The following is a 14,107-nucleotide window of genomic DNA, read 5'->3' on the forward strand; positions in this document are numbered from 1 at the left end:
CCTCCAGGGATGGTGACTCCACCACTGCCCTGGGCAGCCTGTTCCAATGCCTGACAACCCTTTCTGGGAAGGAGTTTTTCTTAATATCCAATCTAAATCTCCATGGAGCAACTTGAGGCCATTTCCTCATGTCCTGTTGCTTGTTCCTTGGGAGAAGAGACCAACCCCCTCCACGCTCCAACCTCCTTTCAGGCAGTTGCAGACAGCGATCAGCTCTCCCCTCAGCTCCTGTTCTCCAGGCTGAACAGCCCCAGCTCCCTCAGCCGCTCCCATCACACTTGTGCTCCAGCCCCTCACCAGCTCCGTTCCCTTCTCTGAACTCGCTCCAGCACCTCAAGGTCTTTCTTGTCATGAGAGGCCCAAAACTGACCCCAGGATTCGAGGATGGGCCTCACCAGTGCCCAGTACAGGGGACGGTCACTGCCCTGGGCCTGCTGGCCACACTATTCCTGATACAAGCCAGGATGCTGTTGGCCTTCTTGGCCACCTGGGCACACTGCTGGCTCATGTTCAGCAGTTATCAACCAACACCCCCAGATCCTTGTCCTCCAGGCACTTTCCAGCCACTCTTCCCCAGCCTGTAGCGCTGCCTGGGGTTGTTGTGACCCAAGGGCAGGACCCGGCACTCGGCCTTGTTGAACCTCGTACAATTGGCCTCAGCCCAACGATCCAGCCGGTCCAGATCCCTCTGTGTGGCCTTCATACTCTCCAGCAGATCAACGCTCCCACCCAAACATGAATATAAAGTTCTCTCATCGAGGACATATCAGATACTAAACTGATAAGAACAGATGCTACACCTGATCTTAGCCAAAAGGCCAAGAAGTGAAACATACACAGCACTACGTACACAGTTAAATTATACTGAAGTTCTGTTCTTCTCTGAGAGTGTTTTCAACACGGGATTTAGGGATGATTTTTCCAAGGGTAGGTACGCAGTATTTTACGAAACAGGCAAAGCAAACTGGTTTTAGTTTTGTGAGAGGAGAATCTTTCTCCTAGAAAGCACTAGATGGTGGAATTGGGTCCCACAGGTAGGATGAGCTTGTCTAGACCCTCCAAGGCACAGTAAATGCATTTGCTCTGAGCCTGGGGGTGGACACCTATTGCTGGGAGAGCTAATGATGCTGTTGGAGACACTTCTCAGCTGCGCAAAGCAGCATCATTGGCACTTTTTCCTCCATCACATAAATCTCCTCAAACAACTAAATGGTACACTTTTGCAAAGCAGCCAGGGAAATTTCTCCTTTTTTTTTTCTTTTTTAATCTTTGCTTGCTAGGAGTGGCTCAAAAATCCAGAGATTTAGTGTTATGGGCTCTCCTACAAACAGCAGTGTCAAATGTCCCATTTGCTATGCACACAGCCACAAACACCACAAAAACATTGCAAAATTTACAGCAAGTCTGTAGTGGAGTGGAGAATAATCACTCAAATTAAGGCTGGCTAAGAGCGATGTGGTGCTGGCTGGTGGGAGTAGGAATGTTTTGACAAGCTGGTGAGATATTGACTTTTTTTTTATCCAAACTGATCCTCGCAATTCCAAATTCTCACGGTGATGTAGTCTCAAAATTATTCCAACTTACAGCTATGCAAAAAAGCAGTAATAATGGCAAATTCATTCTTGTGTCTTCCATGCACTAAGAATCTCCCTGATTATAATCTGGCCTCAGTGATGCACATATTCTTTGTCTCCACTGTCAGAGACTCCCCAGTAGTGCATTTCTATTTATGGTCAACTTCTAGTATTTGAAAGGAAATGGGAAAACAAAACAAAGCAAAGCTAGACAAACAACCTCACACTCAGAATATATCTAATAGGGTGAGGAGAAGTTTTTCCCCTGGGGTCCTAGTGGTTATTAAGTGGCCACAGTCCTCAAGCATGAGGTTTGTATATAATCCTTGTCTTACAGCAGAGGTGTAAATATGTAAATATCCTGGGCACACCGAAGGCAATGCATGAAGCCATACACTCTGTAAGGAGAAATCATAAGGTCACTGAGTGCTCATAAAATGCCAAGGCAAGAAAGGACCACCATATCCATCTAATCAACATCTTTCACTCCACAGTCCATCCTTTTCTGCACAGAATGTATCATTTATCCCCCCAAATATATTAAAGCATATTACAAAGTGTGTCTGCATGGAGCAACACAAATGGCAATAGAAGCTGGAGAGCATCCCCCACCTCAAGCAGACCTTAGCTTCATGGCGGGGACGGAGGTATGGGAGTAGTGTTGATATGAGGATGGAATTGAACCTGAATCCTCCACTCTTTTGAGGAGTAATCCAGCTGCTGGGTTTTTAGATAAGTGGTAGATAAGTGATGATGTCACCATTTTAAGGAATAAAAGAGATCATTTATTTGGCAAAATGGATGCAGGGACCTGCCTTCTTCAGTGAATACATAGATCATAATATATATAAAATATATGTAACATACATAATGTATATGACAGACATATATATACAGTACAGTGTGTATATAGATTTCATACCTTGGACATGTAGATTACAGGTATACTGAAATGCCTAACTACCCACAGCTGCCCAAACCCCAGAAGAAGGGATGTCTGACAAGCCCTTCCAAAGCGCTTCCCAACCACCAGCAGCTCCTCCGAGCACCTTTACCCGCCTCCACATCCCAGGAGGAGGCAGCACGTTGCCCAGGGCCCACGGCACCCAAAACAGCGGCGGCCACAACAACCGACGTTGCCCCTGCTCTCCACAGCACAGGCCCGGGCTTTTCTCTCATGATGCCCTTTATCAAGGCTAATGGAGAAAATACAAATCATAGAATGGAACCATAGAACAGTTTGGGTTGGAAGGGACCTTCAAAGCTCATCCAGTGCCACCCCTGCCATGAGCAGGGACATCTGCACCAGCTCAGGTTGCTCAGAGCCCCGTCCAGCCTGGCCTGGGATGTCTCCAGCGATGGGGCATCCACCACCTCTCTGGCCAACCTGGGACAGGGTTTCACCGCCCTCAGGGTCAAAAATGTCTTCCTCATGTCGGGCCTGAATTTCCCCTCCTTTAGTTTAAAACCATCATCCCTTGTCCTGTCACAACAGGCCCTGCTACAAAGTCTGTCCCCATCTTTCTTACAGGCCCCTTTTAAGCACTGAAAGGCCACAATAAGGTCTCCCCGGAGCCTTCTCTTCTCCAGGCTGAACAGCCTCAACTCTCTCAGCCTGTCCTCCCAGCAGAGCTGTTCCAGCCTGGGATCATTTCTGTGGCTCCTCTCCAGCAGGTCCACGTCTGTCCCGCACTGAGGGCTCCAGAGCTCTCTCAGAGACGGGACCGCAACGCGCGGTGACGGGCTCCCTCGGGCCCCGCCATGGCGGGCAGGCGAAACCCCGGCCGGGCCAACCCCCTCCCCTCGGCCATCGGCTCAGCCGCCACAGGTAACGGAGGAGACGCGCCCGCCGCGGGGCTGAGGCCGGAGCTGCTCCCTGGGTTTCCTTTCGCTTCGGCGGGGACCCGAGGGGCCGGGCCGGGCGCACCTGGGCTGTGCCGGGCCCGCCCTTCCCGCCCCGCCCGTCCCCGCTGACGCCGTGCCCGCCCCCGGCCGCAGGCCCGCGGCAGCGCGATGGTGCCGGTGTGGCTGTGCGGCGGGGCGGGCGGCCGCCTGCTGCGGGGGGCGGGCGCCGGCCGGAGGCCGCTTCTCCTCAGCGTCCCCCGGGGCCGCAGCTGCCAGGCGGGGGGCAGCCCGGCCACCCCCCGCATGGCCGTCAAGAAGCGGGGCTACGACATCACCAGGAACCCGCACCTCAACAAGGTGGGTGCCGCCGGGGATCCGCTTTGCCGGGGTGTGAGGGAGGGGAGGCGAGAGGGGCCGGCTGGTGGGGAAGGTGCCTCACACGGATCGCAGGTGTGCCGGGTTGTCGGTGTTTTGGCGGCGTTGCCTGTGCCCGTCCCCAGGGTTCAGGCCCGCTCCAGAAGGGGGTGAAATGCTTTGGGTCGTGGATTAACGTGGGCAGAGCCCGGGGCGAGATTTATAGGTGGTCACCGGGTGGTCGGGACATCGGTGGCTTCTTCAGAGCCGGTCACCCCGCTTCCCCGGGCCCGCCACGGCTGCTGCGGTGCTGGCACTGGAGAACCCGAGCAAGGCTTTGGCCCTTGGCCAGGACCTGGAGCCGCTTGCCCGAAATCAGGAATGAATGAGGCAGCAGAATGCGCGGCCTCTGCTATAAATCCAATATCAAAACGTGGGGTGTTTTGATGTACGTTGTATTGCACGTGCAGGAGCGGAACTGATCGTTTACACCTTTGTGTTAAAATAGGCATGCGTGGTTGTTCTTGTTAATCTTCCTTTCATAGCACATCCATAGTGATGTGCGTTCCGCTACCTAAACAGCGTCGTTTGCTGGAATGAAGATGTACTCATGCTCAATACTGGAGGAAACCTCAACCTTTTATAAAAAAGGAAAAAAAGGCTTTTGGTGAAAGGTTTTCAGCAAAGTCTGCAAGTTGTGTGAAATGAGACCCTGTAATTTAGCTCCACACTACTTTTCCATTCCTGTCCATAGTTTGAAGGAAAAAAAACCAAAAAAACCCAACAACAACAACAAAACAAACAAACAACAACCCCCAAATACAACCTGTATGCAAATTTTGGGATCCGATGTGTCAGATTCAAGGATGTTTAGTTCCAGTTTCTTGTATTAATATTGCTAGAAATAACTACAAAGATGTTAATTACCTTAAAAATACGCAGGTATTAAACACGATATTGATAGTTGATGGGGTTGCGACTGTTTACCACCTGCTTGGTATGTAGTTATCTGGTAAATGAGCCTCCTGTGTCTTCTTCTGGAGAGGAGACTCTGGATGGCAACGTGTACACTGTGTAGGGGGCTGGGTTGCACCCCCTGGTACCGTTTCAGCATCCATGGAGGGGTCCCCAAGGACCAAGGCACACGATGACACTGGATATCACAGAACACGCAACAACTTTGTAGGCAATCGGATTTGAACCATTATACAGCGCCTCTGTGAGACTGAAGAGGAGTTGCCAGCTGTCTCATAAGCAACAGTAATTCATCAGCATTAAGTGGTTTTGATGAGTTTTTCTTCAGCATCTCTCTTGTTCTCTTGGGTGTTCAATGACAGTTACAAAGAGTCACATAGCTAATGTTTCTAGTAGCCTTACTTATATGAATTTGAACTGGGAAATTAATACTTTGGCCTTTGCTCAGTGTAGTGCAGCAATAACACATGACCAGTTGAATCTATCGCATGTTTTAAATTGATCTGGCTACCACAGAAGTAGATTTTCAACATCGCATTTGATAATTTTTAGAACTGAGGCTTTGCTGAAGTGTTTTCCCGCCTTCCAGTGAAATGAAGTATTTTTCTTTACATGGAATCTTGGTCCATCTAGAGAGAAGGGAAGAAAACTGCTTCTGTTGGAGGTAAAATACATTCCAGTGTGCCGTGGTTAATTGGCCATGAGAAGTTTCCTAGCTGGTCTCCAGCCTGGATGTTTGCTGTTTATGTTGCCGTGTTCCTCTGTCAGTACAGACCTTATGGTCGTTGATAGTCATCTACAGAACATCCAAGTGAGGACAGAAAGGGTTGACATCGGTGGTAAGAGATAAGGACTGCCTGTTTATGCACCTAGGTAGCTAGTAACTAGGCTTTACTAAACGCTCAGGCTCTCTTTCCAAATGTTTTTAAACAGACTTCTTTCTGTTGCTCTTAACAGTTTGTTGTAGTATCTAAGGAATTAGCTGTGTTCAGATGAAGTGAGGCCCTTCAGATGGTATGTGGTCAAGGTGTGATTGATGGCCCTTTGGTGTGCCACGCTGCAGTGCTGGAGGTCAGAATTGGGGATCTCGATCGGTTTTCAGCTGTTGTACTCTCATCACTTGGCAATTACTCTTTACCCTTTTGATTTCTAAATGTTGGCATGGGGTCATTGCAGTGGATCTTTAAGTTTTTATTTGATCGAAGGCTGCTCTGCAGCCTATACATCTGTACATCTCTCCAAGAACCTCTGGGAAAGTTTTCCAGGCATGAGGCTTTGGTCAGCCAGTGCTTTATTAAATGTCCTGGCTGTTTTACAGATTTTGGGTGAAGTTTAAAGTGTCAGTGTAAAAATCTGAAGTGTGTGGTGTTAATTCAATGCAGACTATGTGTCTCTAGCAGAATCACAGACAGGTTTACAGTCTGAGGTTATTGATCCAAGTCTTTGCTTGCCACCTAGATTGAAGGTGCTTTGAAGAAGAACCAGACTGAGAAGTCACTGCTGACAGGTCCTCTGTAATACCCTCAGTATCAGTTAAAGCAGGCTGTCCTCTGAAAAGCTCCTCTGTTTTCCAAATCTGCCTGAGAAGAAAAAAAAAATATAGAAAAACTGGTGATGGATGTAAGGAATTTACAGTTGTTTCTTTCCTTTGGTCAGTTTCCTATTTGAAGTTGGCTGTTCTTTTCTGATGCAGAGGACTGGGATTCCTAAGTATTGATCGAGAGTGGATTGAGCATGAGTTGTAAATGAGTTATCTTCAGTCTTCAAATTATTTGGCCAATCTATGCACTGTGTATAAGAGCTTGTTTGACTAGGCATTTTGGGGAGAATTTAGAGGAAGAAACTGCCTTGCAGTTAAGGCAAGGCTGGGTTCCATCTCTGAGACTGTGTTTGATTATGTCTCAGACTTTCTCTGTGACATCAGAGAAGTCACATGCGAGGAAATCTTGTAGCTTAAATCCTTGGACAGTAGGAGGAACTTTGAAGATGGAACCAGTTATGCTTCATCTATCCTGATGAGACTTTAAGCGTGCTGTATTTTTTTCTGTGCTATTCAGATACGGTTCTCCCTTCTGTTTGTAAGTATTACAGCCCCTGTCTGACTTAAGGGCAGGACTCAGGAAATGTCAGTGTTCTTCTGAAGGGTACTTGTGGTCTTAAAAGGCAATAGCAGCTGTTCTCAGTTGACAAGCACAGTCTCGAAAATAATAGAAGGATGAGGAAGAGCTTGTCACATGTTCTCATGAAGTGGTTCTTCTTTTCCTGTGTTTGAATGCTGCAAAATTGGAAAACCTAAAAATGTTAACAGTGTCAGATAACCACAGAGAACTGGTAAGAGTGTTCTGTGACCATGCAAGCGCAAGCAGGGTTCCAGGAGGATTTGGTAGAAGCTTTGGCCGTGTGTAAGTGATTTGTAACAGGGCAGCAGTGGAGCTGGACTTGCTGAGAGACAAGTCACTTCTACTGTGGGGCTTCAGCCTGTGAGAAGCTAATTCAGCACTCGGATCCTGCGAGGAAAGATGTGCCACCTCTTACCCACTACCTCATTTATCGAAGTTGCCTTGTGTTTGGTGTGGTCAGGACCGTGTTGTGTCCTTCCTCTGACGCTACAGCCCGTTCTTAAGATTTGTGCCATTCTGCTCATCTCAGATGTGCTGCTCATGACTCCCCAGTTCTTCCAGGGATTCTGTCAAATCCATGTGCCCTCTTTGTGTTTTAACAAATACAGGCTGAGCTGTGTTTGTTCCCGGTTTGACCACACACCTGTAGGGACTCAAAAATCTTGTCCAAAATCAACTGTAATTTTGTTCATGACATTTGAATCTGACTGCTCTGTTCAGTTGTAAGGTTGACAGGACTTCATGGCTTTTGCTGGAAGTCCTAATTTTGAGATAAATCCTGCCTCCTTGGAGATCTACCATCACAAACAGATGCAGAACTGGAGGTCACAGTTTGTTTTCAGAGTTTCAGATATTGCCATATTTGAAGGGTTGAGATAATACACTAAAGTTCTCTGCAAGGTGCAGTGTGGAGATCAGAATTTGGGGTCTTCTGTGTACATCTGGGTAATAGCCTGTACTCTTCTGATGTGTGTGCATGCTCTCCATTTCTTTTCACAAAATGTGTCATAATGAATTACCAAAAAAAACCCCAGGAACCCAAAAAACCAAAATTACCAGTCTGGGTCTGCAAGAATGAAACTTTAAAGAATTGCTGTAGGTTTCTGCAGCGTTTTTGGAATGTACTGCTGTACACATCATTAAAATGCAGAAAGTTTGTTCGTCCTTCAGCTTTGCAGGGATTGGAATTGAGCTGAGGGTTTTTTGAACATGGTGTCAGTAATTTGCCACCGCAGCTGAGAAAAAAATGATGCGTCTTGCACGTGGCTGGACTCGGCGACTGTGGTGAAACGGGCCTAAGATTAGCTGGGTTTTTAAAATGATTGCATATAAATGAAATTAGTAATGGGCACAAGAACAGTGTGCCTGAAGTGGCAGCTGGCAAGATCAAATCGAGGCAGCCTTCTGTTTTCAGATTAGTAAATCTCTCTAAATCCACAAGGTTATATTCTTACAGCTGGAGTTCCTGGTTGCCTAGCTTTAGGTCTGGAGAGATGTAACTACTGAGGTACACACAGGGCTTTAAGTGGCTGTGTGCCTGCATTTGTTAACCTACCATCTGTTCATGTTCTGTGAAGTGAGAGTATGAGGTGGGCAGAGCTTGGAGGTTCCCCCCGTATTTTCTAGAAGCCTATAGCTATTCAAGCAAGATTTGGGGGACAAGTTTTAGACTGGTCAGATTAATTAAAAAAAAAAATCCGCTGCAGGTTACTCAATACACTAAACCCACACCTGACTTAGAAGATCCCCAAACTGAAAATAATGAAAGCATGGGCTTGTGCGGGGAAAAGTGTCCTATTTACCTGTGATGTTTACTCTTTGTGAGGCTTATGGCTGCTGCCGGAGACACAACACTCATGTATATGAACTGACCTGGTAGGACTCTCATGTTTCCAGGGATATGAAACGAGACACTTTCATGGCCAAACCCTGCAGCACATGGGCCACTTCAGACCGGAGACAACCCACAGCTGAGAGAGATCGATCTTCATCAAATAATCTGGAGCTGAAATGTGAGCTGGAGCACTGCACAGTGTGATGAGCCTTCCACGGTGTCCAGGGCAGAGAGGCTGTTTTCATGTTTTTAGTGGTTCTTTCACAGAATCATGGAATGTCCTGAGTTGGAAGGGACCCACAAGGATCATCGAGTCCAACTCGTGTCCCTGCACAGGACAACCCCACAGTTCACACCGTGTGTCTGAGGGTGTTGTCCAGTCTCTTCTTGAACACTGTCAGGCCTGGGGCCGGGACACCTCCCTGGGGAGCCTGTTCCAGTGTCCAGCACCCTCTGGGTGAAGAACCTTTTCCTCATGTCCAACTTAAACCTCCCCTGGCACATCTTCCTGCCATTCCCTCGGGTTCTGTCACTGGTCACCTTTATTTCACCGGTCAAGCCTAGGTGCATCGCCATTGACTTCAGTGGAAGCAAACTCCAAGGCATGAGGTTTGTCCCAGTATTTTGGCAAATGTGGTGGTGTTCTGGCGATATGATTGTTCAGCTAGGTTTGTTTTGGCCTTCATCCTGGCATGCAGAATTTCATTTTTGTTTGTTTAGTGTTAATATCAAGCATATCTTTATCTGAGTCCAAAGTATCTTTTGGCAATGGCATTTCCTAATATTTTGGTACCAAAGAACTTGTCATCATGGCATGGTCAGCAAAATAAGCCCAGAATAAGTCTGCTGGTGCTTCTAGTATTGGCAGCAGCCTGCAAAAGTCCCGTTTGCTTCCCCAGCTTGGATCCCAGTCCCTCTCCCTTATCATAGCCAAACCAGGAGGCCATCTGCCCTCCTGTCCCTCTGCATAACCTCCTGCCAACACTGTCACTGTCCTTGGGGACACCGCTGGTGCTTTGGGAGTGGAGTTCTGGGGGAAAAGCTTGGAAGTGCAGAGGAATCTGGTGCTGCAGAGGTGAGAGGGTGCAGATGCAGAGCTGCCTCTGTCTGCCTTGTACTAACCCTGTAGTAAGTTCGTTGTTTAGCCCTTGTAAATGCATTGAGAGGTCTTGGACGTATCGGTTGGGCAGCTTTTATAAGTGGTGAATTTATGTTTGTGGTCACTATAAGATACCAATAAAAATAAATTGCATTTGGACCAAAATACTTGTTTCTGTTTCCTGAGCAGTTTGTTACAAAAATACCTTTAAAATTGACTTCAAGTTGTGGAAAATCATCAGACTGGCAGCTGCCTATGTTGCTTTCTTTTTATCATGCCCTTTCTTTTAAAGAAGCCATAACCCCTACACCAGACGTCTTTTGGTAGGGCAGAGCCAAGACTGAATGTAGCTGTTTCATAGAGGGGACAAAGTTTTTTGGCACTTGAATAAGAATTGCACTTAAGTAAAACAAACTGTTTGCTAAATAGTATGAAAATGGATATTATTGCAGTTAGAATGGATCTAGGGCAGGATGTTACAGCTTGTTCAGCATTCCTGTCCATTGCATCCAGTGAAATGTGTGGCCAACAGCCAGTTGATTATTTTGGAAGCGCTATGGATGTAAGACCGAGGATGTTATATATGGGGCTGGTCCTGTAAACAGTCATCACTGACCTCAGCAGGTTTCAAGCCTTGGCCCACGTAAACAGCATGAAATATAATGTCATTGACATTAGAAACTGTGTGCTGCTGTGTGTTGAGTCATTGGTGCTCGTCAGAATTAGCGATGATTTAACTGAAGCTGCGGGAAGGCAGCGCTAATTCACAAGATGAAGTGAAGAGCCAGATTTTGTGGCTTGGCTTTGGTTTGAGATGGATTTGCCGTGCAGCAGGGTCCTTGCTAGGGATGGGCCCAGTAGCTTTGTAGTGCAGGATTTGTCCACTGAGTTTTTGCTGGCACTTGCTGAACAAAACTGGACCTGGAACAAATTCTATTTGACTTGATTTTGGATACAGAGAATGTAAACTGGATTCCTCTTTAGCTTCTATAGCAGCCACCTCCAGAAGAGCACTGGAGCTGCTGTTACTGACGTTCATTTGGAGCTGAGAAAGGAAAGATGGGTGTTTAACGAAGAGACAAACCAACCCTGCAGTTTCTTAGGAACAAGAGGTGGAAACAGTTCAGTGACTCCACTGCTCTGATTTGAAGCCTGATAGTAAGAGAAACTGAGTGCTCGGGATCCTGAGGTCTGGGTCTCAATGTGCAATGTCCCTCCTTCGAGGGGTAAAAGCCCCCAGCAGGTGATCCGTACACCCCAAAGACCCATAGACTGACACCAATGCTCTAAGAGAGGTTTACTTTAGTAGGAGCACCATGTGGATTTTAATTCCTCTATTACAAGGTCTGAGTGTCTTATATAAAAAAAAAAAGCTGTTCTGCCCCAGTTTTATCAGTGCAATATATTGAAATTGGTGAGTGGCAAAAATGAGTTTTGTTAGGCTTACAGCAGACGTAGATATGCAAGATCATCTTAAAAACTTACAGGATGGCCTCAGCTGTGTAGTTTGACCCTTAATCTTCTGTCTTTAATCACCACATATCCAGTTTCTGTTCTGTTTTTCATCTGCTGACACAGTCAAGTGCAGTATGCAATTTCTCAAAATCAGCATAAATTCCATAGCTTGCATATGCTGTGGGAACAGAACATAATAATTACAAATGGTACTGTATATTTTTTTTATATTTAGAGCACAATAAATGGGATTCAACACAATAAGAGAGCGTTTTTCAGTTTAATACAGAGTAATAATTTTCTGGCTGTACCCTATTTGTCTCTTGATGCTCCTTTCCCCGCCCCCAGAAATAATTCTTTGTTTTCATGGCATCTGCAGAACCCTACATATAATCAATTTTTTTTTCTCCTTAATAAGAAAGCATATTGGAAAAAAAGCACACATAGTCATTCTTCTGTTCACTAGACGTATTTTGCTGAGGGGCTTGCACTCCAGCTCTGCTCCACAGAGATGAATACAGGGGATAGAGATGTGCCTGATGCTCGGAAAGAAAGAATCAGGCACTGGAGATGTGTTTATGTGAGAACCTGGTCTGACCCTGCTGTAACCATGGCTGGTTCCTGGGAGCTGGGGAGGACCAGGATTTAATCCATGGACTGTTAACAACCAACTATGCTCCACTGATACCCTTAGAAGGGGCAAGTTATGAGTGTTTATAATATTTAGGCTTTGGGATAGTTTCGTTTCTCTGACTTGCTGTAAGTGATGCTGACTTACCTTTTACCCTGGCTGAAAAAAACCAAAGTTTTTGCTTTGTCTTGTGCTTTTCCTCTAACTCTTACTTATTTTTTCTGTCTTTTTCTCACTGCCTTAGCAGACTTGCTATCAAACCTTGAACAGCCTATTGTAGCTTTCACCCAAGTAAATTCTTTTGGGACTGACTGGGCTTTAGAGCTGTTGTGAGGAGGTCAGACAGGCCTTGATGCTTGGGGAAGAATAAACACTGCTGTAATTCCCTCTCTTTCAATAGAAAGCTTAGCACAACAGCAAACTTGACTACTTCCAGCTTATAATGTGTTTAAGTAGACATGATGAGCATGTTTTTAATTTTTAAACTCCTCTTCGAGGCCCAGGGGTGACACTTGCTATCCGTCTCCCCAAACAACATGACATTTTGATAAATTATGTATGTATTGTCAGCCTCATACAATATCTTTCTTTCAAAAATGTTTTAAATGGCAGCGCTTTTTATAGTTCTACAGCTGCCAAACACAAAACTCAGACATAAACTGAGCAGTCTGTGGTTCTGACAAAGAAAATAACACCAACGCAAAAGTTTTCTGCGTATCAACATTTTCTGCTTCACTTCACTTTGCAGCTCTCTGTTGTGCATGTGTCCATGGAACCAAACCAGATTTTTACTAAATTTCTGTATTGTGTGTGTGTATATATATATATATATATATATATATACACAAATATTAGCTCCACATCTCAGAGTAATTTTTTTCTACATGTCTAGCTTAGAAAGTGGTAAGTGTTTTGTAATGTGGCCATATGGGTTAACTCTGTTCAGCCTCATCAAACACGTAGTTAAGGCTTTGCTGTGTTTTTCAACATAGGTAGGAATTAGTTATTTTGAATATAGCAGTGTTATCTTCTCCTGGACAAGACATCTTGAACTTTAACTCTTGGGCTTGGCTAATGGGTTTGTCACTTCCCCAGTAGTTAAATTCATTATGGAAACTATTCAACTTTGTTTAATCTTTGTTTGAATGGTTTGATGTTAAACCTGCAGGTAATTTTAGCTGTGATTATTTGCAAATAAGAGAATGTATTGTGTGTGCCAAACCCTGTGATTTTTGGAAGTGTCCGGATTATGAAGCGTTTCTGTTGTCAGGATGGTCTAAGCCTGTAAGTGGGGCAGGGGCTGGTGGGAGAGATAATGTGTTTTATTGGACCAACTGGTGTATGTGGGGAGGGGAAGAAGTAAAACCAGCTAGCAACTCAGATTTTTTTTATCCCCAAGTAGATCAGTTGGTTAAATAAACAAAAAACAACAAAAAAGTCCAACCCTCAAGCTTTTCCCTGTTCGCCATTTCCTACCTCATAGGGAATTAGATGTCTTCATGTTACCATTTGTGTCTGTAGTTAATTGCTGCGATAAAACAACCGTGTCTGTAAATCAGATCCCTGATCACAGTTAGTGGAGGGACAAAGCCCTTCTCTCCCCTAATACCATATAAAGTTTTTCAAATCTGGCCATAAAGTGAGCGAAATAACAAAAATTACTTGCTGAAGTGCTAGGTCTGAATACTGTGTAAAACAAACAAACAAAAAACAAACAAAAAACCCAAACAAAATGAACTAACCAAACAAAAAAACCCAACTAAATATACTAAAAAATGTATCATATCTCCCATTGATTTGGATTTTTTTTTTTTGAACAAAACCTCTTTAAAACCAAAAAACATGTGGGAGAGATGCACCATTTCCACTAGTGCACTCTGAATAAACTCTTGAATTCCAGCAGACGCTGCTGTAGGGAGGAGCAAAGGTTTGAACCATGGTGCAGGAGCACAACAGACACTCCACGTTGTACTGGGATGGTTCAGCAGCTCAGGTGGTCACTGGGTCAGAGACACAGTTTGCGCAGGAGGATCTGAAAGTGTTTGAAGTGATGAGGATATTGGGAAGAAGAGCTGAAAATTCCTCTTTTCCCCCAGTGCCGAGCAGATGGAGGGGCTTGATGGGTGGAAGTGATGGAAATCAATAATAAATAAAAGTGACTGTGTGCTCCAGGTAGGTATTAATACACCTAGGGAAAACTTTCCAAGCAGAAGTTAATGA

At 45.5% G+C, this 14,107-nt stretch overlaps 1 protein-coding gene and 1 pseudogene across 1 annotated transcript in view; one reads left to right on the forward strand and one right to left on the reverse strand.

The window, feature by feature from the left end:
* Positions 1 to 710: 710 nt before the first annotated feature.
* LOC135984629 (U2 spliceosomal RNA) lies at positions 711 to 830 on the reverse strand (annotated as a pseudogene).
* Positions 831 to 3,587: 2,757 nt separating this feature from the next.
* Positions 3,588 to 14,107, forward strand: part of ME3 (malic enzyme 3) — a 137,436-nt gene continuing 126,916 nt past the window's right edge. Inside the window, exon 1 of the mRNA XM_065640207.1 lies at positions 3,588 to 3,776. Coding sequence (XP_065496279.1) covers positions 3,588 to 3,776 — 189 coding nt within the window. The remainder of the gene's footprint in view (positions 3,777 to 14,107) is intronic.

This window comes from Caloenas nicobarica, chromosome 1 (genome assembly GCF_036013445.1).
Source record: "Caloenas nicobarica isolate bCalNic1 chromosome 1, bCalNic1.hap1, whole genome shotgun sequence".
Taxonomy (NCBI): Eukaryota; Metazoa; Chordata; class Aves; order Columbiformes; family Columbidae; genus Caloenas; species Caloenas nicobarica.